Here is a 27,422-nt window from a genome sequence, read left to right as displayed (position 1 = left end):
CTCTGCCACGGATTCCCTCACTACTATCCATCACCACTCTCTCTCAGATGCATTTCATTCGTTTTATAGCACCACTCATACCGGGAAATATCCCTTACAACGCAATCAATGCAATGCAATGCATTGACCACGCTGCCATTACCACAAATATGGGTCTAGCACACATGCCTTTACCACACATATCTTTACCACACATATGCGGGGTTACAGCATAGAGAGCGGTCTAGCTGTCCGGGTGGAACAGGAAGACGCAGAGGAGAGAGAGGTAAGTAGGGCTGTGGTCGGGTTTAGAGAAGGAGGTTGGGAGGTTGGGGTCATTTTTAGGGCAGGGTAGGGTTGGGGTAGTTTTTAGGACAGGGTGGGGTAGGTTTTAGGGGTCAGGGGGAGTGCATGGAGTTCAAGTAGTTTTAGGACAGTGTGGGGTAGGTTTTAGGGTACAGGGTGGGGGTCATGTAGTATTTAGGACAGAGCGGGTAGGTTTTAGGGTTCCGGGTGGGGGCAGGGGCATCAAGGTAGGTTTTAGAGCAGTTCAGGGTAGGTTTTATGGTTCAGAGTGGGGGTCGGGGTAGTTTTTAGGACAGGGCAGGGTTACTTTTAAGGCTCAGGGCAGAGGGGTTTAGGGCTCAGGGCAGGGGCAGTTTTAAGTCCTTGGATGGGTGGAGTATGGTATCAGGTGTAAGGGGGCAGGGTAGGGAGAATTTACCACGCATGTTCCTTTACCAAACATGCTTTTACAATGAAATTTGTTGTAAAGGCATGCGTAGTAAAGACACGGTCATTGTTGAGACCGCGATGTTAAGGCATGCACGATATACGCATGTGTTGTTCCATCATTCATCCCTCATACCAGTCTATGGTGTCAAAGCACTTTACATCACACAGACATTACGCAGAGACAATCATCATATATGTGTAAATCAGTGTATATGAAATGTTACATAAGACAGAGGACTACAAGGTGTAGGTGTCACAGGTCATCCATACTGGTAGCAGGTATAGTTTCAGAGTGCTTTATCTGGAGAAGCGCAAACTCAGAATTTAAAACATAACACCATGGTTGGGGGCTCTCTTTAATATTAAGAACTGATTTGCGCTCAAATCAACTTGTTTTGCAACATTAAGTTAATCAAAAAGTGGGGGGAAATCATGACGCTCTAATCTATACCTTGATGTTTGCATGTAGCTCTTTGATGAGTTCATTGCTCACTGTTCTATATTCAGTTTTCATTTATAAATTGCAGGGGACAAAAAAGGAGCTCTCTGGTGTAGGAAGCTGGCCTCGTGTGTGGTGAGTACCTATGGTATTATCACCTTATACCAGGTCCAGGTATCCCCTTATTAGTGAAGTGTAGGCAGTGTCTAGAAGCCAGGCTCTCTAGAGGTAGCTGTGGATGAACAGCCAAGACTTATCTAGGACACATGCAAAAATAATGCAATACCACTGTAGTCACACAGCACTTACACACATGAAAGAAACACGTGTTACAAAAATAAAGGTTCCTTATTACAGTAACACAAACACTAAAACACTAGATAGGCAATACTCCAATAGGATGTAAGTAACACACTATTGTATGTACAACAGCAATCACAAATTGGCATAAAAAGCAATAGAAAACAGTGAAAAGCAGTAGGCAATGCTGAAGGCCTAGAGGGGACCAGACCTTATACTAAGAAAGTGAAATGCAAAAGCTGGGTCCCCACCCAAGGAAGTGGAAATGGTAGAGGGGAGCTGGAGGAACTAGGAAATCCCAAAGGTAAGTACCAGAGTGCCCCCCAGCGACCAGGAGAAAAGAGGTAAGTTACTGTTTTTTCCCTGACCCACCAAAAGGACTACAGAGAAGGATATTGCAAAACGCAGACAAGACTGCAAGAAACTAGAGGTGGATCCTGGAAGAGTAAGACCTGGAAAAGAAGGGCACCAAGTCCAGTTTACGTAGGATGGTCCGGTCGTGGCAGAAGCCACTACCCACCCATCTGTGGATGAAGGAGTTGGTCGACGGGGAGACGAAGATGGTCAGCAATGCAGCACTGGAGCAGATGAAGAGTTCCTAGGTGATGCAGTCGACGTCCCATGCCAGATGAAGAATTGCAGTCAGTCTGTGGTGTGGAAAACCCACCAACAAGCCTTGGCAAAAACAAATGTCGCAGTAGGAGAAAAGTGGAGCTGCCGGGGACCAGCAAGGTCCAGGTGACCATCAGCAAGGCAGAGAGTCTGGAGGAGGAGAGGCAGCCCCCACAGAAGACCTACAGGCAAGGAGCCCAGGAGCTGTAGAGAGGCCCACAGCACACATGAACAGAGTTCCTACTTCACAGATGAAACACGTTGAGGGCTGTGCTTCACAGAGAAGAGTGCCAGGTTCTGAGGCTACACAGAGCCTGAAGATCCCTTGGAGGAGGTAACAACAAGCCTTGGTAGCTGCAAGAGACGCAGTGCATGGGGGTACTGTCCTGCATGGGAAGGCAAGGACCTACCTACTCCAAAGTTGGGCAGCTGGTAGAGAGGACCAAGGAGACCACTCCAGACTACCACCCCTGATGCAGGATCCACGCAGCTCAGGAGGAGAGGAGATCCATGCAGCCGGTTGTTGTTGCAGTTGGTGCCTGCGGATGCAGGTAAGTGACTCCTTCACTCCAAGGAATTTTCCTTCTTTCTTCTCATGCAGACTGAAGACTTGCTGCCCTCAGAGGAAGCACAGCTGGGCAAATGTTGCAGTTGCTGGAAGGAGTCAGAGAAACAATGTTGCGTGGCGAAGTCGTCGCTGGAGCTGCAGATTGTAGGTTTCTGTGAAGTCCAGTTGCGGTTCCAGTGGCCAGAAGTCAAAGTAAACGTTGCAGAGGAGTCCTGCTGGAATCTTAGACGTCAAATCTGAGGACCCACCCAAGAGGGAAACCCAAAATAGCTCAGAAAGGGGGATTGGTCACCTAGCCGGGTGACCACCTAGGAGGGGGCTGTGATGTCACCTCCCTGACCTGGCCACTCAGATTCTCACAGAGGCCTCTGCCAACCTTGGATTCAAGATGGAAGAATCAAGTGGCCACCTGGAGGAGCTCTGGGCACCACCCCTAGGGTGGTGATGGACAGGGGAGTGGTTACGCCATTTCCATTGTCCAGTTTCACGCCAGAGTAGTGGTTGAGGTCCCTGAACTGGTACAGACTGTTTTATGCAAGAAGGGCACCAAATGTGCCCTTCAGAGCATACTAGTAGCTTGCCGAGGCTACCCCTCCCAAGCCTTGTAACGGAGAGGGTGTTGCCTCCCTCTTCCAAAGGAAATCCTTTGTTCTGCCTTCCTGGGCATGATCTGCTCAAGCAGCAGAAGGAGGGCAGAAATCTGTCTGAGGGGTGGAAGCAGCGTGGGCTGTCCGGAAGACCCCATAAAGCTGGTAGGAGCAATGCTGGGGATCCTCTAAGGAGCCCCCAAAGTGCATGGAATCATACAATCAATACTGACAATAGTATTGGGGTATGATTCTGACATGTTTGTTACCAAACATGCCCAGGTTCGGAGTTACCATTATGTAGCTGGACATAGGTAGTGACCTATGTCCAGTACAAGCGTAAAATGGCGTCCCCGCACTCACGAGGTCCAGGAAAATGGAGCTGGAGTTCGTGGTGGCACCTCTGCTCCTGCAGAGGTGCCCTCACACACAGGTACTTGCACCCTGCCCTCTGGGCTAGGAGGGCCTACCATAGGGGTGACATACAGTGACCTGGAGCAGTGACCTGAAGTGAAAGGGTGCATGCACCTTTTTCACGCAGGCTGCAATGGCAGGTCTGCAGACACAGTTTACATAGGCTCCTATGGATGGCATAATACATAATAAATGCTGCAGCCCATGGGGAACCTCTGATCCCCCAATGCCCTGGGTACCTGGGTACCATATACTAGGGACTTATAAGGGGCACCAGTATGCCAAGTGTGGAGTGTGTGTGGTCCAAGCAACCAAATTTAATGGGAGAGAGCACTGGGGTCCTGGTTAGCAGGATCCCAGTGAACACAGTCAAAACATACTGACAACAGGCAAAAAGTGGGGTAACCATGCCAAAAAGAGGGTACTTTTCTGCATCTGACAAAAGCAGTAACCCACTAACCTATTCACATTATATATACTTTGTGATCTGCATGTAGACGGCCTTTGTAGCAGGCATAGTAACCCTGTACGGTATGATGAGTCAAAACTTCCACTAGACAAAACTTCAATCTCTCTCCAGAATGACCATTAATCACCGGAATTATCTGAAGATTTTTATTGTTGCCCGAAAACTGTTGGTGGCAAGGAACATCCAGCAGGTGCTTTTAAAGTCACAATATACTTGCAAACGCAGCACCCCCATCCTAAGTCAGCACCCAGTGCGGCAGCACCGGTTGCATCACCCTAGCTGCCTTACCTAGTCCTGTCCATCTCTCAGGCCATCTGGTTTTTCCTGGGACCTGTGCTGTGTGCTGGTCTCTCCGCTGTCTATCCAGCAGTGCCAGGCTCTGTACCACCACAGCCTGTGAAGTCCTGCAAAGCCTGTGAGCTGCCTCAGTGCCGGCTTCGCATCCACAGGCCATTGGCAGGAAATGAGATTTACAGACAGCCCTTGGCCTTTAGAGCGGGCTTTCACAAATACCAGGAAGGCTGAGGGAGAGACAGGGGACCGAAATGTTGGGGGGGGCAGGATGTCAATTTAGGGGACAATAATTAGCACTGGGGCAGGCAAGCTGGAGACAGAGGAGGGAAGAGAGTGAGAGAGAGGTGACAGAAAGGGGAGCCCTAACAAACATTGGCGCACAGGGTGCCACCAGCGCGCTAAAGCCTGCCCAGCTCATATCTCACAGTAACTCAACAATACTGTTTTTAGAAAGGGAGATACTCTGCAACACAGCACTGGATTTAAAAAGAAAGGGAGTTACTTGGCAATACTTTATTTAATTACACAAACCTCCTTACCTTCTCACATCTTGCTGCTGTCTTCAGGGTTCGTTCTTCAAGGGACAGGAAGGGTAGGGCTCAGGAGGGACGGGATGCAGACAGCAATCAACAAAGGGCCTCTCCTCTCCCTTTGTTCTCAGAAGTGCAGACTGCAGGCAGCTGTGGGGCATGGTGAGAAGGAATCCCTTGTGTGCTGCAGCACAACAAAAGGGCAGAGGGCAAGTGTCCTGGAGGCAGGTCACAGGTCAAGTGCAGGGCCAGTATAGGTAGCCTTTCACGCGGCGCTAATGGCCCTGCGAATTACAAGAGAAGGGAAAATTCTTCTGTCCCCTCGTCCCCCCCACCCTTGTCCCCCGTGTCCCCCCCACTCCAAAATCTGGGGGGGACATATCCCCCGCGTCCCCCACACTTCCTACGCCCATGTCAATAAGTATCTCCTCTCCCGTTTACAAGTACATCGCATCCCTGTTCTTTGTGCAGAACATTTTAAATTTGCTTGGCATGCAGGCTCGGACTGCCTGCTTTTCCCACGGGGCATCCCCCAGTGGGCTGCAGTCAATGGAAGATGTTTTTTTAAGGCAGCTGACATTGCTGGCCCCTCTGCCACTTCCTCCAGCTTCACCAGGTAATTACATTAATTTGCCCGGACCTCGTTTGGTTTCCAGTGCGGCCGTGCCTGCGTGGCACAAGCAGTCCAGAAGTGAATCTGACTAGTGTGGAAAAGTGCAGTCTTAAAAAATCCAAGCTGCATGCACTATGTTGAATATAGCAACCAACTTTTTCTGGGCGGGTTTTATTCAGCCACATTGTGGAATAACCAACTGATTGACCTTTCTTTCGGGGGAGATTTCTGGCGTGACTACAGGATTTAACCTGTGCCTGACATTCCCATTTTTGGTCCAGCACATTATAACAAGCATTGGCAAACCCAGTAAGTAAAGACTGGGCAACCTTTTGTGTGTTGTCCCCAGCCACCCTTAACAGGAAGCCCCATAATGAAGCTATAACTTTGGCTACAAAACCATGGGGTTTGGTGGCAGGGCTCTCAAGCGGAACAGATTGCATTAGCAGTTAAGTTTTATCCTTACTGGTAAGTATAGTGAAAAATGTTTCTGTTGACTTGGTGAACTTAAAACCCATGAACAGCAGAATAGTGCACAATAGACACAGTTTGCTTGCATTCATAGTTGTATCTCACATAGGCAATCATTTACTTCCGAGCTGCTATCTCTCTAAATGTTCAATGATTTTAGTGGGAAGCTGAGGTTCAATATCAATAAGACAACTCAGAGAACACACGTGGCTTTCTGGGGTTTTTCTATCATAAATATGCTCCATGGCAGCTTTTCAGAACACAGTAAGTCAAAATAGAGATACAAAAAAACTATATTCAGAAATATCGGAGTTGCAATTAAAATGGTCTAGCTACATTTGAAAGAGTTAGGAGATGTGGTCACAATTGATCATGATGTATAAAAACTGTTACGACTGAGGAAGCCAGCTACAAGTTGCCAGTCCATTTCCTCACCTATTACAGCACCTCCAGAGCTCCCTTAATCTTTGGGGCACATCAGTTGTCCCAAAGTAATGCTGTTATTGCTATGACATAGACTTTTTGACTTCCTTGTTCTGTACTATAACTTCAGCAGATTCCACATTTGCACACTTTGGACCTGATTTATGAAAAGTTAGCACATATATGTATATATAATTATATGTTGTACGTTCACGCCGCTTTTGCGTCAAAAAATGACACAAAGGCGGCGCTAACTTTTCATAAATCAGGCCCTTAGTATCAGGACTGTGTCCAGAACCCTTTCCAAAGAGAGGTACATTCTCAACATAGTTCCTAACCCTGACCAATCTACACGGCCCATGAATGTTCCTAACCAGTCACCTTCAATGAGTCTCTGTCTTGTGACACAACTAGGCTTATACCCTCAGACTGCAAGGGTGAGACTTAAAGTCAATAGAATTTCACCCTCCAACTCAGTCGGACACCCATCAGGACCAAAAAAAATTCTGCACAGATTCCCTTGAAGCAGGAAAATGAGATATCTACCCTGGCAGGTGCCTGTTGCATCCGCTTTCCCTTCTACCCTGTTCCTCGAGTCATACACTAACAGGGGAAACAACAATTAACCCTCTGGTCTGATCTGATCTTTTTTTATGGAGCATTTTTACTATTCCTAAAAGTATGAATGAAAAAAAAATTCACATTAAACTTTATTTTGGCTGCAGTGAATGCACTTTTGCTTTTATCCACTATATTCCACCATTAACTATTCAGGAAACGTAGATACAACAATTAAAGGTCTATTTTGAATCTTTAATATTTTTCAAAATACACATTCAGAAAACATAAATAATTGTCTAATTTCTATTCGCAGTGACAGAATGTTATCTAAGTGTCGGTCTGTTCTGTGACATCATCAACGTAGGTTAGTGGGTACTGCCATTAGGCATGCAGGAGAGCAGTTTTGTAATTTTAAACTGAGACAAACGTAGTTGGAACGCACCAAGCTCTTCTGAAATGAAACCATTCTAGTCAAATATTGCGCCTTGTTATACAGCCAGGCCAACTTTCCGAGAACTTTTATCTGGCCAACCTGTATGGGATGCAGCCTTGAACTAGTATAAACAGCGAAGAATGTTGGTATGACCTTCAGCTCCAAGCTATCACTTTAGCCACGGATTTCCATAGCAGTCAAATTCTGGTAGCATATCCCTTTGAACCTAATTCCATCATACCACGTCTTTCCACGCCAGGCACTTTCCAGATTACATTTGAGAAATTGTACATCAGGGTATTCCAAACTGCAATAGTTCAACTACAAATGACGTGAATGTTATGTACAATTTGCTAGACTGACCATATCCACTTAGGGCTTCAGTCCCTCCATTGGGTAGCTTTCAAACAGCATGCTGTTGAAGTCATTGGGGCTGGTATCGTATAAAGCAAACACTGCAAGTACTAATTTAAGACACAGTCTTTGCATGGGCGTCAATTCAGCAAAATGCCAGAGGTAGCAGAATTAACGTCACTCGCCCTTTGACATCCACCTTCATTCCCAGACATATATCTTCAGGTACACACAAATTCACACTTACACACACTCTCTCACATAAACACACTCTCACCTGCAAGCATGCACACAACATACATTTAAAACCATTTTTACTTACCTCAGGTATCATAGAAGGGCATATTCACATTTTTAGTACACTAATAGTGAATAATATTTAATTTTTCACTATTAGAGTGAAAAAAAATTGACCGAAAACAAAGAGAGTGAAGCCCCGAATGACGTTCATAAGGTCGAGCTGCCACTGTGTTCCTGGCACTGAATTTGCCATCTCTGAAGCCAGGGGTCGTAAAGGCAGTGCCAGGGAAGGCAGAGGGCAAGACAGGGGTCGCAGCTGCGACCACTGGCGAACCCTAAATGACGTCCATGAGTCTCTGCCACAGTTTTAGGCAGACTAGGGTCTTGAATCGTAGTAGAGCTGGAGCAGTATATTTCTACTACGCTAGACAGTTGTAAATTGTTGCTATGGCAGGTTTGCCTGGAAATGTAGCATCATTTGTTGACAGAGGTAAGGTAAGTAATGGAATATAACTCAATGACATGCACAAATCAACACAGCAACACAATTAAAACATAACATGGCACTATACAACAACACAGTAGTGTGACCAGACGTCCCGAATTTCCCCAGACAGTCCCCGTCTCTCAATGCGTTCCTTAATTTTAAATACATGTTCCGGTTTTGGGACAAAGGGCAATTCTTCCTGCAAACAAGAATTACCCTCGTTCAGGCAGTGGAGGTGGAGATCGGCTGCATGCAAGCTGCAGTAGAGGGAAGACTAAGTGGGAAGGAGGGCGGGAGCGGGGCTCGCATTAGAGGTCCTGTCACAGCTAATGCTAGGATGTTAGGTAATGGTAGCTTGTAAATTTGTGTTTTTTTTCTGTATATTCATAAAACCACACAATTACAAGCTATGCTTATCTATCTATCTTAGATAAATATAAGATATATAATACATATATATATGAGTATATTTATATTCATACACACACACATACACCAGACACTGAAGTAATTGCAAAAAGAACAAGTGATGGACGGAATGCTGAACAATGTCAAACAATCACCCCAGTAGAGAGATCTGTGCTTAAATCCATACTTTTTTTGCTACCCATGCCATTCCAGTTTGGACCCAACCATATGCAAATCAGTCTTCACCCTGGCCCGAACTGCCAGGCCAGGTCTTCCCTGGACCAGAAACAAGCATCCTGGGTCCAGTTTCAGGGTAACACCCCTCATCAACAGGGGCTAGCTTGATTCCAGAGTCATGGAGAGCACGGGACTCAGGTATGGGAATACCCGTCCCACTAAGGGCAATAACTGCAAAAAGAACAAGTGATGGACTGAATGCTGAACGATGTCAAACATTCACCCCAGTACATAGATCCGGGCATAAATCTTTCATTTTTTTTGTTACCCATGCCATTCCAGTTTGGCCTTCTTTTTGCCTTTAGACATAGAAGGAAGGCTAATGACTTTATCCCTACTTTTATTTCTGGCCTGTCCTGGTTTTTGCTTCTCAACATCTAGTCACCCTACAACACAGTCAAAAGAGAATGCAACACAACATTCACAGTACAACGTAACATCAGCTTATAATAATGCAGCACATTCACAAAGCAGCACAGAAACAACAATCATATCAGCAACACAACAAAATGCCCCAAAAATATGCCTAAACATTCTTGTCACGCATTAGTGCCTCAAGCAACCTACTTTCAAAATACAGTGGTAAAAGATCTTTGCACCAAGCACTGGCTTAACTTTCCAGTAAGGACTTGAAATAGCACTAGTCAAAAATGTGTTGTGGATTGACCACATAGCAACGCTAGCTTGTTATTAGTTAGAAAAAATTTAAAAAATAGGATCTGTGGTTGTCCCAGCAATCCATCCAGAAAAATGTGCTTGCACCATCTTATATTGACTCGCCAGATGCAGTGGATGTTCCTTTAGAGTTCAAGCTTCTCTCACGTGGTACACAGTCACAGACAATCTCTGGGGGAAAAAGGATAATCTGCATTTTCAAGCAATTGAAACTTTGCCTGTTTCTTAGGTTTACCAGTAGAATATTAAAAACCATCAATGAATAACACTATGATACCCTTGTGGGGACACAATTGCTCTCTGGAGAAGCCAGACAACGTCATAGTGAATACCTCTATTATCCTGAAAAAAATGACTGTTAGAAAATTCCCATAGTGAATTCTCATTTTGGCCCTGAATTTCACCCGAAGGTATCAGCTGCTTCGGAAGCAAACATTTTTGGGTGAAAGTAAACATCTGCAGTGTTCTCATTGATCTAAAAATTTCAGTAGGATTGGTAACTGGTGTTACTGACCTAAATGGAATTAGGTGGCCACTAATAATGAGAGCTCAAGAGCTATGTCAGTTTTTTCATCTTCAAATTTAACATGACTTTATTCAAATTTAATTTAGACCCGTCTAACATCAAACTATTGGAGTTTGCACCATTTGTTGATGTGTGAACCTACCTTGCATCAATGAGATGCAAGGTAGGTGTTCCCATCTAAAAAGTTGTGCTAACCCCATAGCCCCATATTTATCCCCTAGTGCTAAAATGACACACAGGTGGGAGGCGGGGCTAAATAATTGCTTTATACCATTATTTAACGCCTGGGTCAGACCAGGCGTTAGGGGACCTATGGACCCATTTCCATGATTGGCAACCATGGAATGGGTCCACAGGTGCCCTCTTCAAGCCCCAGGAACACCCACACCAGAGGGGCGCCGGAGGATGGGGAACCCCATACCAGGTAAGTAGGGTAAGTATAGGTAAGTATTATTTGTTTTAATTAAAGTGCCATCGGGGACCAACATAGGGCCCCCTGCATGGCACAGGGTCCAATGGCCATGCCCAGAGGACCCTTGTCCCCTGTGCTGGCCATTGGGGTGGTGGGCATGACTTCTGTCTTTTCTAAGACAGAGTCATGTGGTATGGATGGTTTTGCATCAGAAAATGGTGCTAGGCTGGTTAGAGGCATTTTTTGTGCCTCTAACCAGCCTAACACAATTTTTTGCTGTAAAACCCCCTTTTCCCATACCGACACCCCTCCGGCTAACGTCATTTTTTTTATGCAGTAGCCCACCGTTTGTGTCGTATTGCGCCATTCCATAAATTTGGCACCCAGCTGGTGTCCTGGAATGGCGCAAGCCGGCGCTATATTTTTTTAAGCCAAACTGCACATCACACTTTTGAGTCAAAAAGTATAAATATGGGCCTAAGTGCACCATTTCAGAAAGCCGTGCAATCAGCACTTTCCAAGTGGGCACCATTTGAGAGGGAGTGCAGTGGTCCTAATGCTCAGATTAGTTACTGGCAATCTTTATTACTCTGATTCTTCCCTCCTCGTCCCATTCCGAACGAATGGAGTGAAGTACCCTATTCACTCATCACGTCACGTCTAGAAAGCTACTTCTTCCCTTTAAGGAGCATATAGCCCCTTCTCTCCCCTTGAACTATCTGTGTATCACCAAGTACCACAACACCGGCTGATGAAAGAACAGGGAGGGAGGGATGTACCGAATGGGACGAGGAAGGAAGAATTGGAGTAATTAAAATTACCAGTAAGTATTCCAAGCATTACCTCCTCATTTTCCTTCCTCATCCCATTCCGAACGAACGGAGGAATGCCCAGCAAGACCACTTTCAGCAGTAACACGAAAGACTCAGAAGGAACACAATCAGTGCAGTGCAAAGTTTAGTGAGGCACAAAAAAAACAGAGGCCGTGAAACACCGGAAACCACAAGCCAGTGACACGAATAGTCCAATCACAAGGAGCTGACTCAGGAGGAAGAAGCAGCCACGACCAGGATCTCGGAGCCAAAGGATAATTCAGAACCCTGAGCAACGTGTAACCTGTAATGGGTTATGAAAGAGGAACTAAAGGACCAGGTGGAAAATATCCCGGAGGGGAACACCAGACCATTCATACTGACTCCAGAGGCTCTTCCAGTGGGGACTTTAAATGGGAAAGCACCACAGGAAGGTCCCAGGTGGGAAAAAGGTTCAGAAGGGTTGGACAAAGAAGGCAGAAACCCCATAGAGGCTATGCTCAGAAAAGTTAAATCATCCCATAGACCCTCAAAAACCTTTAATAGAGCACCACCGGAGCTTCAGAGTAGCCACAGAGAGGCCCTTATCAAAACCCTCCTGAAGAAACTGAAAAATTGCAGAGGAAGGGGTAGAGATAGGAGACAAAGATTGGGTCCTGCACCAGGCATCAAAGGAACATCAATGATGGGCATAAGCCTTGTTAGAGGATTCCCATTGAGAAGACTGGAGGGAATGGGAAACCTGCAAAGAAAGACCTTGTTTCATAAGGTCCTCCCTCTCTACCTCCAGACCATTAGAACCAAACACGCCAGAGTCTGCAGAGGAAGAAGAGGGAAGGACAGAGGGGAAGGCATCAGAGGAAGACACCATTCTGGCCCCACTACCAGGACACAGAGAAGAGGGAACTAAGGTCTCTGAGGCCAAAAAGGAAGGACCACAACCACTTCCACCACCTCCCGGAGCGGGCGAGACAGGAACTGCTGGATTAGGAAAATCAGGGAAAGGCGTAAAGAAGACCCCGAGGCCAAGGACTGGACAGGGCATCGGTCCCCAGTGCACCCTGAGTCAGGTACCGGGGGAAGCTTGACATTCAAAGGGTTAGCAAAGAGATTGACCGTAGGAGCACCCCACCAACTGCAAATCTGGGAAAACACTGAAGGAGCCAGAACAAACTCCAGGGAGGATGGGAACACCTGAATCAGGAGATACACCTGAAGATTCAACACCCCCTGAATGTGAATGGCCTGCAACCCGAGGAGATGGAACTCTGCCCAGGACACAATGTAGTGGACAAGGAGATTGAGGGAGGAGGACCTGGTGCCGAACTGGCTATTGCTACTCGGTTGTCCATTCTGACCACCACCACGTAATCCTGAAGAGGAGAAGCAAAGACTTGGAGGGCATTCCAGACCCCTCAAAGCTCCCTCCAATTAGAAGACATCAAAGTCTTCACCACGGACCAGAGACCCTGAGTAGTGAGGTACCCCAAGACTGCCCCCAGTCCAGGCTGCTGGCATCAGTAGTGAGGGCCACAGGAGTCAGAGACTGAAGACAAAAACCACAGTCCAGAGAAGGAGGATGCAACCACCAGAGGAGAGGTGTACCACCGGGCCCAAGTGGAGGCGTGCCCATGGCACGACATCCAAAGACGCTGCCTGAAAGACAGAAGAAAACAAAGTAGCACCATAACATCCAACAACAGGGACAAGCAAGACAATGGCAAGGAACGGGGAGAAATACTGGAAAACAAGCCCCATCTTACCATCAGACCCTGAAGATGCAGCCACTCTCTCGCAGAAGTGGTCTGAACATGCAGGAGGCACTTAAGAGACTGACAGAGCAGGGCACACCTGGAGATAGGGAGGGACACCATCTCCTGCTCCGTATAAAAAAAAAGCACCAATATACTCTAATTGCTGAAAGGGAGTCAGGTAGGACTTGGAGGGAAGGATCAGGAAACCAAAACTCTCCAAAAGGGACACCATGGAGGCCATGCCCGCCAGAGACCTGTCCAGAGAAGGCGCATGGATCAGCAGGTCATCGAGATACAGGTGGACCAAGACACCCCTGGAATGAAGGAGATCCACCATGGGGCCAGAACATTGGTGAAAATCCTGGGGGAGGACTTGAGCCAAAAGGGAAGCACCCTGAACTGCCAAAGGTGGGAGCCAACTGCAAACCTCAGGAACTTCTGAGAGGCAGGAGCCACCGGAACATGGAGATAGGCGTCTTGAAGATCGATCTTTGTCAGGAATCCCCTGGAGAGACCAACGGAATCACCTGGCACAAAGTGGACATCTGAAAATGCAGGGTCGGGACAAAGCATTTCAGTAACCTCAGGTCGATGATCAGACGAAAATCACGTGTGATCTGTCTGACCATGAAGACACAGTAATGGCATCCGCACCCCCTCTCCTGAGGAGGAACCGCCAAAAGGGCACCCTTCAGGAACAGGGAGGTGACACCATCGGCCAGGGTCAATCATTTCACTGGATCCTGAGGCCATGGCATTGGTAGAAATTGAGGACCTTGAAATTCTGGAGAAAAGTCCAGACAAACGCCCTGGAAATTTACTTGAAGAACCCAGGCGTCCGTGATGGAAGCATCCCAAACAGGAAGAAACTGAGCCAAACGCCCAGACGGGAGAAACGGGGTGTGCAGTCCAGTCAGGAAGGAGGCTTCATACCCACCTTACCACCAGACTGATGGGAGGCAACGCCTGAAGGAGGACCCTTACCCTGGAACCGAGAGTGGACAGGCTGGGAATCGGGCTGGCGCTTCTGAAACTGATCCCCTGCCTCCTACCTCCATCCATGATCTTAGGCTCTGACGGAAGGATTGATCATGTTTAGACTTTTGAAGGACTTCCTGAGGATCTCATCCAGTTCATCCCCAAAGAGTTTAGAACCTCCAAAGGGCATGCGCAACAAACAGTTCTTCTAAGACAAATCAACCCTCCAGCCCCTGAGATGGAGATGACATCAATCAGAAACAGAACCAGCAGTGGTCTTAGCAGAAGCCCGAAGAGAGTCAAAAGCAATGTCTGAAAGAAACTTTGCCTGCATCTCCATACGGGACAGCAAATCATAGAAATCCTCACCATCCTGAAAGAAGAGTAGAGCAATTGAAAATCCTTAACAAGGGACTGTAAAGTATAGACCCCATAGATCTCAGAACGTAAAGAGAGACTGAGACCAGCGTGAGATTTCTTGAGAGCAGCCTCAATCTTCTTATCAACAGGATCCGGCAAATTTACCTCTTCGGAAAGTAAAGAAGGTTTACCCGTAAGACTGGAAATCAAAGGATCAAAAGTGGGAACTTGAGGAACGGAAGTCTCTACTTGGGACAAAGGATAAAGGTGACCTAAAAAGCAAGGAACAGAGACTCTATCCAGATCCCTCCATTCACTCTGCGGCAAGGATTGAACAGCAGGGATAACAGTAAGCTTGGGAAAGGAACCAATCCCCACTAGTAGAAGGCTGTGCCAAATCCACAGGAAGCTGGAGACTGCATGACAAATAAGAGACCACTGGTTCCAAATCCTCCTTCAGAATATACTTCCCCTTAGCAGAGGCACCAGCCGGAAACCCCGGATCACCCTCATCATAATCAGGAGACAACCAGTAGGACACCGAAGAAGGAGAAATAACAGACCAGGCAGAACCAGAAGAAGACGCAGGAGAAACAGGTGAAGACTTTTCATGCTGCGAATTAAAAGCGTCCGGCAGCTGATGAACCAGGTCCTAAAGCTGAGTGTCAGGAACCAGGGGACGGTGACGGCGAATCCCACCATCAAGCACCACTTTAGGTGAGAACTCAGGAGAAAGATAGTGACTCTTCCCAGCGTGTTTCCCCATGCCCGTAGTGTGTAGCAACAGAAGAAAAACACACAGAACGACCAGAAGAAAAGGCAACCAAGGACCCCGGAGGACCACAAAGAAAGCCTGGAAAAAAACCAGAAGGACCCCTGGGCACCAAAAAAGACAACCGAGGTGTGGAGAAAAGGGGCAAGGGGCGGTGAAGCCTGTAACCGGCCCCCACCTCAGGACCACAGCCACCAGGGAAGGCAGGCCAAGAGCCAGACCAAGGGCCTAACAGAACAAGAAAGGCACCCAGCCACACCAACCAGTGCAGGCCGCCCAAGCAGGCAAGCACAAACAGCACCCAGGCAAAGAGGGAACACCACCAAGCACAGGGACTCACAACATCAGAGCAACAGGTAAGTCACTGGGAAATGACCCAGTGGGGGGAGAAGAAGAAAGTAAAAACTACCAGACCTCCGGTGGAGGACAAACAGAGGCACCAGCTGGCACCCCAGGGGATGCTGTGCAAACGCTCAGGATGCCCAATCCTCCACAGGGAAACAAGGCACTTCTGCAGCCCTGGAGGCACCCATGCAGCCATGAAAAAGGCAGCAGGGCAAATTCACCGGGAGCACCGAACACATTTAGGAATGACCGACAAGAAGCTGGACGGAACATGTTTTGCAATTTGAAGCACCCAAACAGCAGCGAAAACTACATAAGGCAGCTCCAATGCAGCCGCACTTACTGGGTAAAGTAAAAAGAAAAAACTACAAAGGGCACCCAGGCAGCCCTTCACACCACCTGACGGATGACATAGAGGGCACAAAAATAGAACAGATAGTTTCGGGGGAGAGGAGGGGCAATATGCTCCTTGTCCTTCTTCCCTTTCATAGAAAGGGAAAGAGTAGCTTTCTAGACGTGACATGAGGAGTGAATAGGGCATATCACTCCATTTGTTCAGAATGGATTGAGGAAGGACGATGAGGAGGCAATGGCCTCTTAAGCCATTTATCTGCACATAGACAAAGTAACATACTCTACCCACTAGTCGGGAGAGCCCCTGCCTACTCCCAGATGGCAGGCTGGTCCTATGCATGGACAGATGGCCCAACGGTTTGAAAACATTCTTACTTCTTTCAATGTTGTGCTGTCCACAGTGCAAGTTTCACCTGTACTTGGGCCAACACTTTTTGATTTAGAATGGTGCACGGTCACAGTCTGCACTGAGCATGCCCAATGACAGTGTACTCGATGCAGACAAGCGCCATGCATTGTAATAATGTAATATGATGTAAAATAGCTGAAGGTTAAGATGAAAGCAAGTAACACAGTGGGTAACACTTAGGCCCATAGTTATACTTTCTTAGCGCCGCATTTGCGCCGCTTTTTGACGCAAAAAAGGCGCAAACTTACAAAATATAATTGTATTTTGCAAGTCTGCGCCTCTTTTGCGTCAAAAAAGTATGCAAATGCAGCGCTAAAAAAGTATAAATATGGGCCTTAGTACCTATATCTTGAAGATAAAAGCAGAATACAATAAAAGAACAATAGATGGACTCAAGGGTGTGAAAAACTAAACTACCAAATAGGAGTGAATGAGATGATAAATCTGTCTAGGTCTGTGACCAAATAGATTCAAAGATGTCAACACAGTTGTTAGCCCATCTGGTGTTCATTTATATTGCCTATTTCCACCAAGTATTGATATACTGATCCATCTCACCTGCCACTTCTCTGATTTAAAAGAGGTTTGTTTAAAATATTGGTAGAGTCATCTAATTTTGTGAGCTGCCGGAAACCAAGTATATAGTTTCCTTGATATTACACTAAAATGTCTTCATTTTATTCCACTCAAAGGAAAATTGATTGGAGGAATCTACCTCCAGCACACATTTCAAGTTGGAGATACCCCTCTTATACCCTCTTAATTTCAGGAACAAGTCCTTTGTCAAACTGCATGGTAAATCGCTCCAAATTCATCAGCAGTAAAGAGTTAATTGAGTTGACTCATTCAAAACTACTGTTCCACTTACTTTTCGTATTGCAAGTCTGTGGTGAAATCTTGATGGTATAGTGATTCTGCTTTTCTGCGTTTGCTGGAAAGTGACAGAGAAGACGAGGGGATCCTCACTTTCCCCACCTCTGGATTTATCCCTGAAGTACTTCCTGTAAGATGTAGTGTTCTGAAAAGAGAGACAATGATCCCATTTAGTAAGCACAGGTAAGCACACCCATCAAATTTAATGTCACAGAGTGTAGAATTTTGCGCCATGAAAATGAAAATACAGTGGGAAAACACGTTATTTCAGGAGCAATTGCAGCTAGTTAAAATACAGACATACGTTTCAGCAGGGGCATAGCTCTGGGGGGGGGGGCGTGGGGTGTTATACCCCCTAAAAAATGTATCTTGTGATAAATAGGTGGGTATAGGGGCTTTTAGTCAGGTAAGTTGAGGTGTCATGTCGGATTTCATCAGGAATTTAACACACATAAATAAAAACGCACACACACACTCTCTCCCTCAATCTGTTGGGGATTAGGTCAAAAATGTTGGTTATTTCACAAAATAATGTGCTTTCTCTCACTTAGTGCACCTACCAATCTGCATTCCTCTCCCTTTCCACTGCCCGTAAGCTCCTCTTGTGGTCCTGCTTGTCGTACAATGTATTTCAACATTATGGACCATCGTGATTGAAACCTGAAGCTGACCCCCCATTTAGTTTTATAAATTCTATTGCTGGATTCCTCTATGTAACTTAATAAGAGCAAACACAATCCTATAGAGTGAATTGCTCCTTCATAATCCACCTGCGCTATGGGGACAGGTGCTTTGATCACTGCACTGCATATTTGAAAGCGGCACTGATTTGTTCATTCAAATACGTATAAAGAGTGCCAAGATTTTGACAATTCGGATCCTCTGCAAAGGCCTGCTGGAGATGGACAGTCTGCTCTTGTTTCCTGGAAACACCTTAATGGAGATGATGCAGCATGAACTAGTTGGGGTAACAGACACCAATGTTATGGGTGGTGAGGGTCAGATCTTAAGAAAGGAGTATTGTGACACTGCCAGATATGGACTGAGGGTAATTTTACAAGTAGCAAGTTTTGGAGACTAGGGTTTTCAACAGGTGACTCAGGACAGGACACTGATATTCCAAGCCAAAATGGAGAACAAGATTCTTCCAGTAGACTTCATAAAATAAAAACATAGTACCCTGTCTGGCAAACTGACAGCCCGCTTCTTCTATTTAGCGATGAGCAAAATGTTATGTACCTTTCTTCAGCACCTCCACCAGCTGTACCGGCAGAAACCTTAATTTGGCGGCCATCGCTGTTTGGGTCATTGCTCTAAGGGCCATATGTACAAACACATTTTCCCATAGACACAGAATGGGTAAAACCCTTTGCTACATCTGGCCCTAATTTCTAAGACTGCCCTTCCTATTTAGAGCAGAATGTCTGATGTTGTTTCTTTCTTGCTCAGAACTGCCAGCAAAAGTCTGACAGCGCCAAAAGGAAAAAATACAAAATTACCCTATCATGCTGGGAAAACTCTCCCAGAGTGTCAAGGTAGGGTGACCACATTTTGAATCCCAAAAACCGGGACATTTTGCAAAAAAAAGAAGGACTACAATTTTATATCAACCAAGTGGCACAGAATGATAGCCCTTATCAACCTAGATCACAAAAGAGACACAAAAAAAGTAAATAAAATGCAATTTTTTTAAACCCAGTAAGATACATTCTAATTAAATTGCTTTTTATAATAGCTGCTAACTAGCCCTTCTTTGTAAAACACAAAAATATACCTCCCTTTGTTTTCAGTTGACTCGCTCCAAAAACCGGGACACCAGACAAGACAAATTTGTCTAAAAGCGCCAGGACAGCCAGTGAAAAACCAGGACTGTCCCAGCAAATCCAGGGATACCTTGTCACCCTATGTCGTGGATAAAATCCTTAATGGAGGACAAAGCAAATTCATAGCATATTCAGCCATCCAAGGAACAATGAATGAATCTTCCTGCCGGACATTACCAACTGTTCAGCCCCTTACAGTCCATTAGGTACCAATATTACTTACACCCAAGAGAGTGACATTTCACAGTACTTGGAAGATTTGAAGATTTAAATTAATACAAAATAATAGGTTTTTTAGCTGTTTCAATTGGTACAATTGCCCGGGTGTACACATTCTATACTTAGCATACCCAAGTATCTAGTAGTTTTCTGTTTGGATAACGATTATCACATTACACATTTTTCATTGTATGTCATAATTTATATTTCAATTCATGTCTACTCAATGAGTAGCACTTTTCTCCAGGGTTGGCTAGTATTTTCCACATTGAGATTCATAGTAACCAATAACATTATAAAACACAACCAAAACTGGTGCACTACCCTCGGGCACCAGGTTTCCACCACCCGACCCAGACAGTCCATCTAGAATTACACTAAGTTATACATTTCCTGATGGAAGTCTGATTTTGTGTTGTGGCGTCAGTAGCATTTGTATGGAACGGAAACCCATTCTCTGAACTAGATTCCATCTCCTAAAAAGCATGTGCCGAATACCGTGTAGATTTAAATTTGCATTTAACATTCTAATAATGTACTATATTTGCTCTTTCTAAGATCTTTGTTCAATAAAGGCCAGTAGGACCTCATCACACATACTTGCTATTTGGTGCCTAGTGATCCCTCTTCTTTCTTCACTATATAGGGCTATGATCTCACCTTGACCCATCTTTCAATGTCTTCTTTCCATTTATTAATTGGAAGGGCAGCCACTGCTCTCCAATACATCGTGATGGCTCTTTTGGCTAAGAAAAAATCTAGATCAAAGAACCTGTTCCTTGCCTTCTACTGTTTGGAGCAGACAAAAACATCCAGTTAACAGCCCTCTGGTTACATAATCTTGTTACATCTCAAGATCTGCCCAATATTTGCATAATTTCCTCCTAAAAGTGACCAACATTGGGGCAATCCCATACCACCTGGCGGAATTCTGCATCCTAGAAATTATTCTGGGGGCATTTCATTGTGTCTGCCCCTAGCATCTTACAAAGTTAGGTAGGTTGGAGGGCAAAAATGTATATGTGTATTCCTAAAATTATTGTGTCTAGTTACCTTACGAGTATAATCAAATAATATAATCGACTCCCTCCATTGGCTAGAACTTTTCCCATGCTTGCTTACAATGACTTCCTTATCTTGTTCAATGTATATCAAATTAACTTCAAGCAAGGTAACCCTATAAAACTATGCAATTGTTCTATGTCCATTTTCCATAGCAAATACTAATGGCAGCACCTCATGTATTTGAGTCATGGATGAGTCAGTGCCCCATTTATTCTGTAGTTCCTTCCAACAGTCTCATGCTTCGAAAACTAGTCAGAAGGCCAAACTTACTCTGGTTAGCCCAACTCTGGTCCATGCAGATAATTTTGGTAATAGTTGGTCTTGTTAGGAAGATCTACCAATTATATAGTTGGTGCATGTAGTGGTACCTGTGATCTCAGTCTTGTACAACGCCTCCTGCACTTCCATCCATCTAACAAACCATTGTATCTGAGCAGCTAAATAATACACTTGTAGATCGGGAACTCCTAGGCCTCCGTCCAGGATTGGTAGTTTTAACACTGAATCCCATAGTTCAAAAACTGTCTGGAAAAGCCATACTTCTCCATCTCTGAGTCCAGGGTGCTGAACTCACCCACCACATAACACTAACTCACTCTGGTTAGTCCTACTGGTTAGCCCCACTCTGGTCCATGCAGCCATTTTGGTACTAGTTATTTATCCCGACTTGTTAGGAAGTCCTGTTCATATAGTGATACCTGTATAGGAAGTGCCTCACAGGCTCATGGTGGTTGCTTACGTGAGGCACTATATATATATATATATATATATATATATATATATATATATATATATAGAGAGAGAGAGAGATAATATCTATCTATATATATATATATATATATATATATTTTTTTTTTTTTTTTTTTTTTTTTTTACACAATCTTTCTGAACAGTATTGATGTGGTTGTCCTCGGTCACTGGGCCTGGTAAAAGCATCACAAACAGACACAGGGTTAGCCTCTGAATATTTATTGGAGCATGTCCCTCCCCTAACAAAGAAATTCATGTTCTAGGGGTTGCCTTTTGAAATACATATTTAGATTTTGTGTGATAAGTATCAAGGGCTTTGCTGTCAGTATGGCTTTTTGAGTGAAGGCCACTCTTGATATAAAATGCCTTTTAAGCTCCTGTTGTATTGCAATTCACCGTAAGGGCCTAATTTTATATTAATCTCCTCTAGGAGTTGTGTTGTTAAGCCAATACCGGCATCTCCGTTTTTCAAGTACAAACGCCTTCAACCCGTGTACATGGAGATCACATGCAGTCCTTTACTCAAGGAATCCCCATGACTCTCTCTTCCCTCCTCATTATTTCTGAAAATTGTGCTATTGCAAATAACGTAGCAGAGAGTGCCTTTTGCTTCAATGTATTCTTTATGAATTAGGGATAAGTTTACCAGTGTGAACTCTTGCTGTAAACTCAGAGTATAGTAATCTAAACTATCTGATGAAATTGTCCCCTAGTCCCATCTTTTTAAAGACTACCAATAGCTTAGCATATTGAATGCTTTGTCCACGTCTACCAATAACACTATTACCTTTTGTCTAAAATCTAATAACATCTCCTCCATAATTGTAAATAGTCTCCTGATATTTAAGGTGGTGTTACTCATGGGAATAAATTGCTTTGGTCTTTGTGGCTTAATGGTGGCTATAGTATGTACAGTCATCTTTATAATAGTTATAATCAAAGTTAAGCATTGACAGGGGGCCTGTAAGAAGCCTGGTCAGTCCCATCTTAGAGTGGCTTAGGGAGTGATGCAACAAGGCACCTCTGGATGTGGCTGCCACCATGCCTTGCTGCAGTCCCTCAGCCTACATCCTAGAAAATTGTGGATCCAAAATATTGCTGTAAGTCAGGTAAAATTTGAGAAGCAGGCCATCCGTAACCTGTTCTTTTTGTATCTCCTTTATATGTAGCCATTCAAGGTTTTCAATGATTCTTCTGGGACTGTATGCAGCATCATCCTTTTCAGGTAAAAAATTAGAGTCATTGGATGATGTCTCCACTCTGTCCCCCAGTAAACTCTCTGTAGTATTTTAGGAAAGAATCATCAATCTCTTTTTTTGGTTTTGTTATTTGACTGGTCACATTTCTCCAATGCATAATTAGCATCCCCCCTCACTTCCGGCTTATTCAACCATACCAATACTTTGCAAGTTTTATCTGCATTCTGTATAGTCAAAACATTTAAATGTAACTACAAGTGTGGCACATTTCTCTCTTTCTGATAGTAATGCCTGTCTGTGTGTAGGGTCTATCGATTACTGTCTCTTTTTCCAGTGTGAGTAATCACTTGTCCAGATTTATTAATTTGTTATTTAGTTTTCTCTTAATCCCTACTTCCTCTTCATTGCAGTGCCCTTATATTACAACTATATACATCTCCCATTAGAATAATGAATTAGAGGAGACAAATTGGTTTTCCCTAAAGTAATATTGTATCACTTCTCTTAGGTATTCTTTAAATGTCTTGCCCATCATTATACTCATGGTAAGGGGGTGGTGGTCCCGTCAGTGTCCTTTCTAGGTATTTTGTTAAAATCACTGTTTCACATATTCCATTCAAGCATTAGAATCGGTCCAGCTGTACATGTAGATTATGGACTGGGAATACAAACCAGTATTCTCTTTCCAACAGATGTCGGTGTCTCCATAAGTCCGTAAATTCCAATTTTCTCAGTCAATTCTGAACCCCTGTTTTACTCTCAACCTGCTTGTTAGCTAACAGGGGAAAATATCTAAGTCAGTATCCAATACACATTTATACACAGTTGTATTCCCTTCCTAGTACTTTTGGGGTGCATGATCACCTTGCTAGACTACCTACATCACTTGGTCGATATTAGGAGCATGTAAACTGCCTAACACTACTTCTGATCAATCCAGTTTACATAGGACTATCACATACTGGGCCTCTTGGTCAATCTGGACCACGGAGGCAACGAGAACCGTACCAAGATTACTCCAAATCAGGGCTCCCTTGAGCACATGGAGCACCCAGTGATATATAATTGCTCCCTCCATCTCCTCTGTAGCTTATGCACCTTGCATTTAGAGAGATTAATGTCTTGTGGAAATGCCCCTTGGGACCAGCTGTGTTTCAAGTGTGCATGGGTTTTACATCTTTTAGTGGTGTGCGAGTTCCTCTCACTTTCCATGTTATGAATGTATATTTGTTGAAACTATTCTATTTTGTTTTAATTTTTATGTTCCTGATCACGGCTATCCATCCATTGAACAGAAAACTGTGTGTATCAAACATACAGCCTTCTCTCATGAAGCTGAGAGGAAGAGATTTGGGGGGTGGTTTGGCCTAGTAAATCACTCTATGGCGGGCCCTGTCATCTACCTTTATTCCAGACTTTATAGATACTTACACCTAATAACTTGTTTGATTGTATAATGTTGCTGCATACAATGAAGGAATATGAAAGTATTTGAATGGATAACAAGAGGTTGCTTGTGATTGTTTTTAAAAATGTCTGCTGAAATGGTGTTTAAAATTTAGATTTTTCAATTAATAATTTATGTTGGTTCATACAAACCATAAAAGCAGAAATACAATCACTTGAAATACAGTGCTAACATTTTGTTTAAATTCTCAAAAAATCAAATAGTACATTAATTAAACTACCCAAATTCGTCAGTATAACTGGAATTTCCAAAGAACATTTTATGAGGTTCACTAAAATTTCATAAATATTTCATGTACCTGAGATTTCACCTCGCTTGCCATACAGAATCTGCAGTGAAGCTATGGGAGGGCAATACCAGTCCATCTGCGAGTTGTTTTATATGCTTTTGCGAGGCCTAAATACAGTCTCAAATACGTTGTCATTGGATCCAAAGTGAGTTTTGTGAGCCATCTGGCTCCCTACTGAAGTAGAGACCTCATTACGAAGCACACACCCAGAGGCTGGCCACAGCTAATGGAATAAATAAAGGGATGTGGAACCACTTGTGACGCAGTCCACACTACAGCTCTGGTTTGAGTGTGCCTCACTGATGGTCCTCCAGCGCACTCATGTTAGCCTTAGGCTGCCTGCTACATTTAGGGCGAGAACTCGGCCTGCACGTGTGACAGCGCTGCCCGATCCCCTGACCATATCAGCAGCAAAGATGAGCTGGCACAGGCTGAGTTGTGCACCTTGGCCTAAATTAATACAACTTTATAGGCGCCTGCAAACATAAATTGTCCATCCAAAGGGCTTACCTACCACTCAACCCTGAGCCCTCCACACAATCGTAGATGCCTCAAGCAACTGCAGGAGTGTGGCCTGGCCCATGTCCCTGGTATGCAGCAGTCCCAAACCACAAAAGCAAGAAAACAGTAGCAAAATCTGGTTGACGGGAAGCAGTGCAGCACTCGGATATGAGATGGCTAGGCCCAGACAAGAACCAGGACACTGGGGCTCCAGTCCATCTGACACCTGTCAACTTATCGAGACTTATGTGCACAGGAGATAGAGATACGCCCCTCACACCAAAGTGCTAACTGGTGCAGAACATTAACAGCAATGGCAAATGATGCTCAAGAAGCAAATGAGACTCCACTGAATATATGAGGAGTGATAACAAACGTACCACAGATGAACAGGGCAGGGTGATCATGTCCTATGACACAGTCCCCTGGGGGGCGTAGCTCTGCCCTAGTGTAGCGTGTTGACATGTTATCCTCAAGGTGGAAAACGAGGCTTAGCAGGCTAAACTTCAACCTTTGGCCTACAAATGAGACCACAACACTGAAAAGAGGTCCCTCCTCCTACAACTTCACTGGAAAAGTCATTGGCAATTTGTTTGAAAATCTCCCAGACACCGGCAATGATGATGACTATGAGGTGGCTGCCACAGCCAATTCGATCTACAAATAAATGTGGATTGTGAAAGACTGAAACAGCGGCAAGCAAGAAAGAGAGAGGGAGTAATCATCAACTGCTTCTGCGTATGTCTTTGTGAGAGCATATGCACCCATGAAGATGTGTAAAAGGAAGTACAGGCCCAGATCATACAGGGGTGTGTATCATCTGGGCTGAAATGGCTCATTTTGCAAGTCCTGGAATGATGCTAGGGAAGCAAGAAATAAGACAACTTTGCAAGAGTGTCCAGGAGCTGCGGGCCCCACTGCAAAAGCCAGTTAATTATCCTATTCGCCTGACAAGTACAATCAGTCCAAGATGACAAAGGTCAACATCCACAAACACACCTGGAGCATATGAATAAGCATGAGTTGGAAGAAGATGACAACGATGTATTACTAATATGCTATGTGGGCAAGGGAGCAAGCTTGAGGTAGTCACAACCCTAATGTGAAAATGCAATAAGAGTCTCCCACATCGATGCGCTCATTGACACAGGAGCATCAGTGAATGTTATGAACTATAGACAATTCGGAATTGTAACAACTCACCCCAAGTTAAGCCCCACTACAACAAAGATCTATGCATAAGTTGGCACTTCACCATAGCTGATAGCAGGAACCTTAGAAAATAAAGTACAACACAAAGGCCACACGATGATTGTGAAGGTATATGGCACCATTGAGCAAGGTGGGACCTTGCTAGGTTGTCACGTAGCTGATGACCCTGGATTGGTCTCATTAATGCAGCAAAGTCACACAGGGCAAACTGAAAGTATTCTGAGACTTCAGTCACTTGTTCCAAGAGCTTGGATGCCTCAAAGGTTATATAGTCAAGTTACATATAGACAAACAATAAAGCCCACAACACTATGGCACAGGTGGGTACCATTCCATCAGTATCCCCAAGCAGACCAGGAGCTGGAGTGATTAGCTGCAATAGATGTGATTAAAATTAAAAAGTCTCAGGACCGACTCTGTGACAAGGTCTCCCACGGTCGTGGTCTCCAAACCCAAACAACCAGAATTCCTACTCCTACGTATATACATAAGATTACCTAATCAAACAATCAAGCGTGAGTGCCATATCACTCCTCTTATGGATGACATAACCGCAGATATCATGGGAACTCAGTGGTTCACGAAACTCGACCTGAATGTGGGTTATCATCAATTGCTCCTTGATATTGCCAGTCACTATATCACAACATTTTTCTGTTGCCTGGGCCTCCACAAATATAAAGGACTAAACTTTAGTATCTCATCTGCAGCACAGATTTTTCAGGATGTGGTGAAGGAAACTCTGTCTGGACAGGTGTGATCAACATAGGCAAAAATATTTTAATCTACTCCAAGAGTATCGAAAACACCATTGACACATGAGAGCTACACTGCAGTGGCTATAAGTATAACCTCACCCTGCACGAAGAAAACATGCATGTTTTTCAAGAACTGAGTGGAATTCTTGGAATATATATTCTATAGAGAGAATATGTACCCAAAAAAGTTTGACCCAAAGAAATCCCAAGACATCAAGAAGGCACCAGCCCTAAGATTAGCCACCGAAGTCCAAACTTTTCTTGGTGGCCAATTACTGCGTTTAGTTCATTCCAAACCTGACCACCTTCACAGAGCGAGTGCAATCCCTGACAAAGGTGCATTTCAACCAAAAATGGGGGAAGACTCAAGAGCACACCTTCCAGAAAATCAAAGACCTGTTACTAGACTACAAGACCATGGTTTACTTCAACCCCACAAAGAGCCTGAGCTGCTGGTCGATGCCAGCCCAGTAGGACTTGGCACAATCCTGGTGTATGAACGTTGCACAGCTTGTCATCAACAATACAAAAAATGGGTGATGCAGCTACAGCAATATGATCTAGAAGTGAAATACCAGAGCTGCACGGAAAATCCTGCCACAGTCCTATCAAGGCACCCGGGGCAATCAATAACTATGCTTTCAGAACATTTACAGGTGATAAAAGAATATGTAAAATTGAACAATCGTACAGCCAGCTGAAAAGCCCTTAAGA

The 27,422-nt window shown here is 44.7% G+C and overlaps 1 protein-coding gene across 3 annotated transcripts in view; it reads right to left on the bottom strand.

The window, feature by feature from the left end:
* Positions 1–27,422, bottom strand: part of MYOM1 (myomesin 1) — a 650,420-nt gene that overhangs the window by 555,978 nt on the left and 67,020 nt on the right. For all 3 annotated transcript variants that reach the window (XM_069219961.1, XM_069219960.1, XM_069219962.1), the window contains one exon: positions 17,420–17,569. In XM_069219961.1, the coding sequence (XP_069076062.1) occupies positions 17,420–17,569 (150 nt within the window). The remainder of the gene's footprint in view (positions 1–17,419; positions 17,570–27,422) is intronic.

The sequence above is a fragment of the Pleurodeles waltl genome, chromosome 2_2 (genome assembly GCF_031143425.1).
Source record: "Pleurodeles waltl isolate 20211129_DDA chromosome 2_2, aPleWal1.hap1.20221129, whole genome shotgun sequence".
NCBI lineage: Eukaryota > Metazoa > Chordata > Amphibia > Caudata > Salamandridae > Pleurodeles > Pleurodeles waltl.
This window is presented reverse-complemented; position numbering and strand designations above follow the sequence as displayed.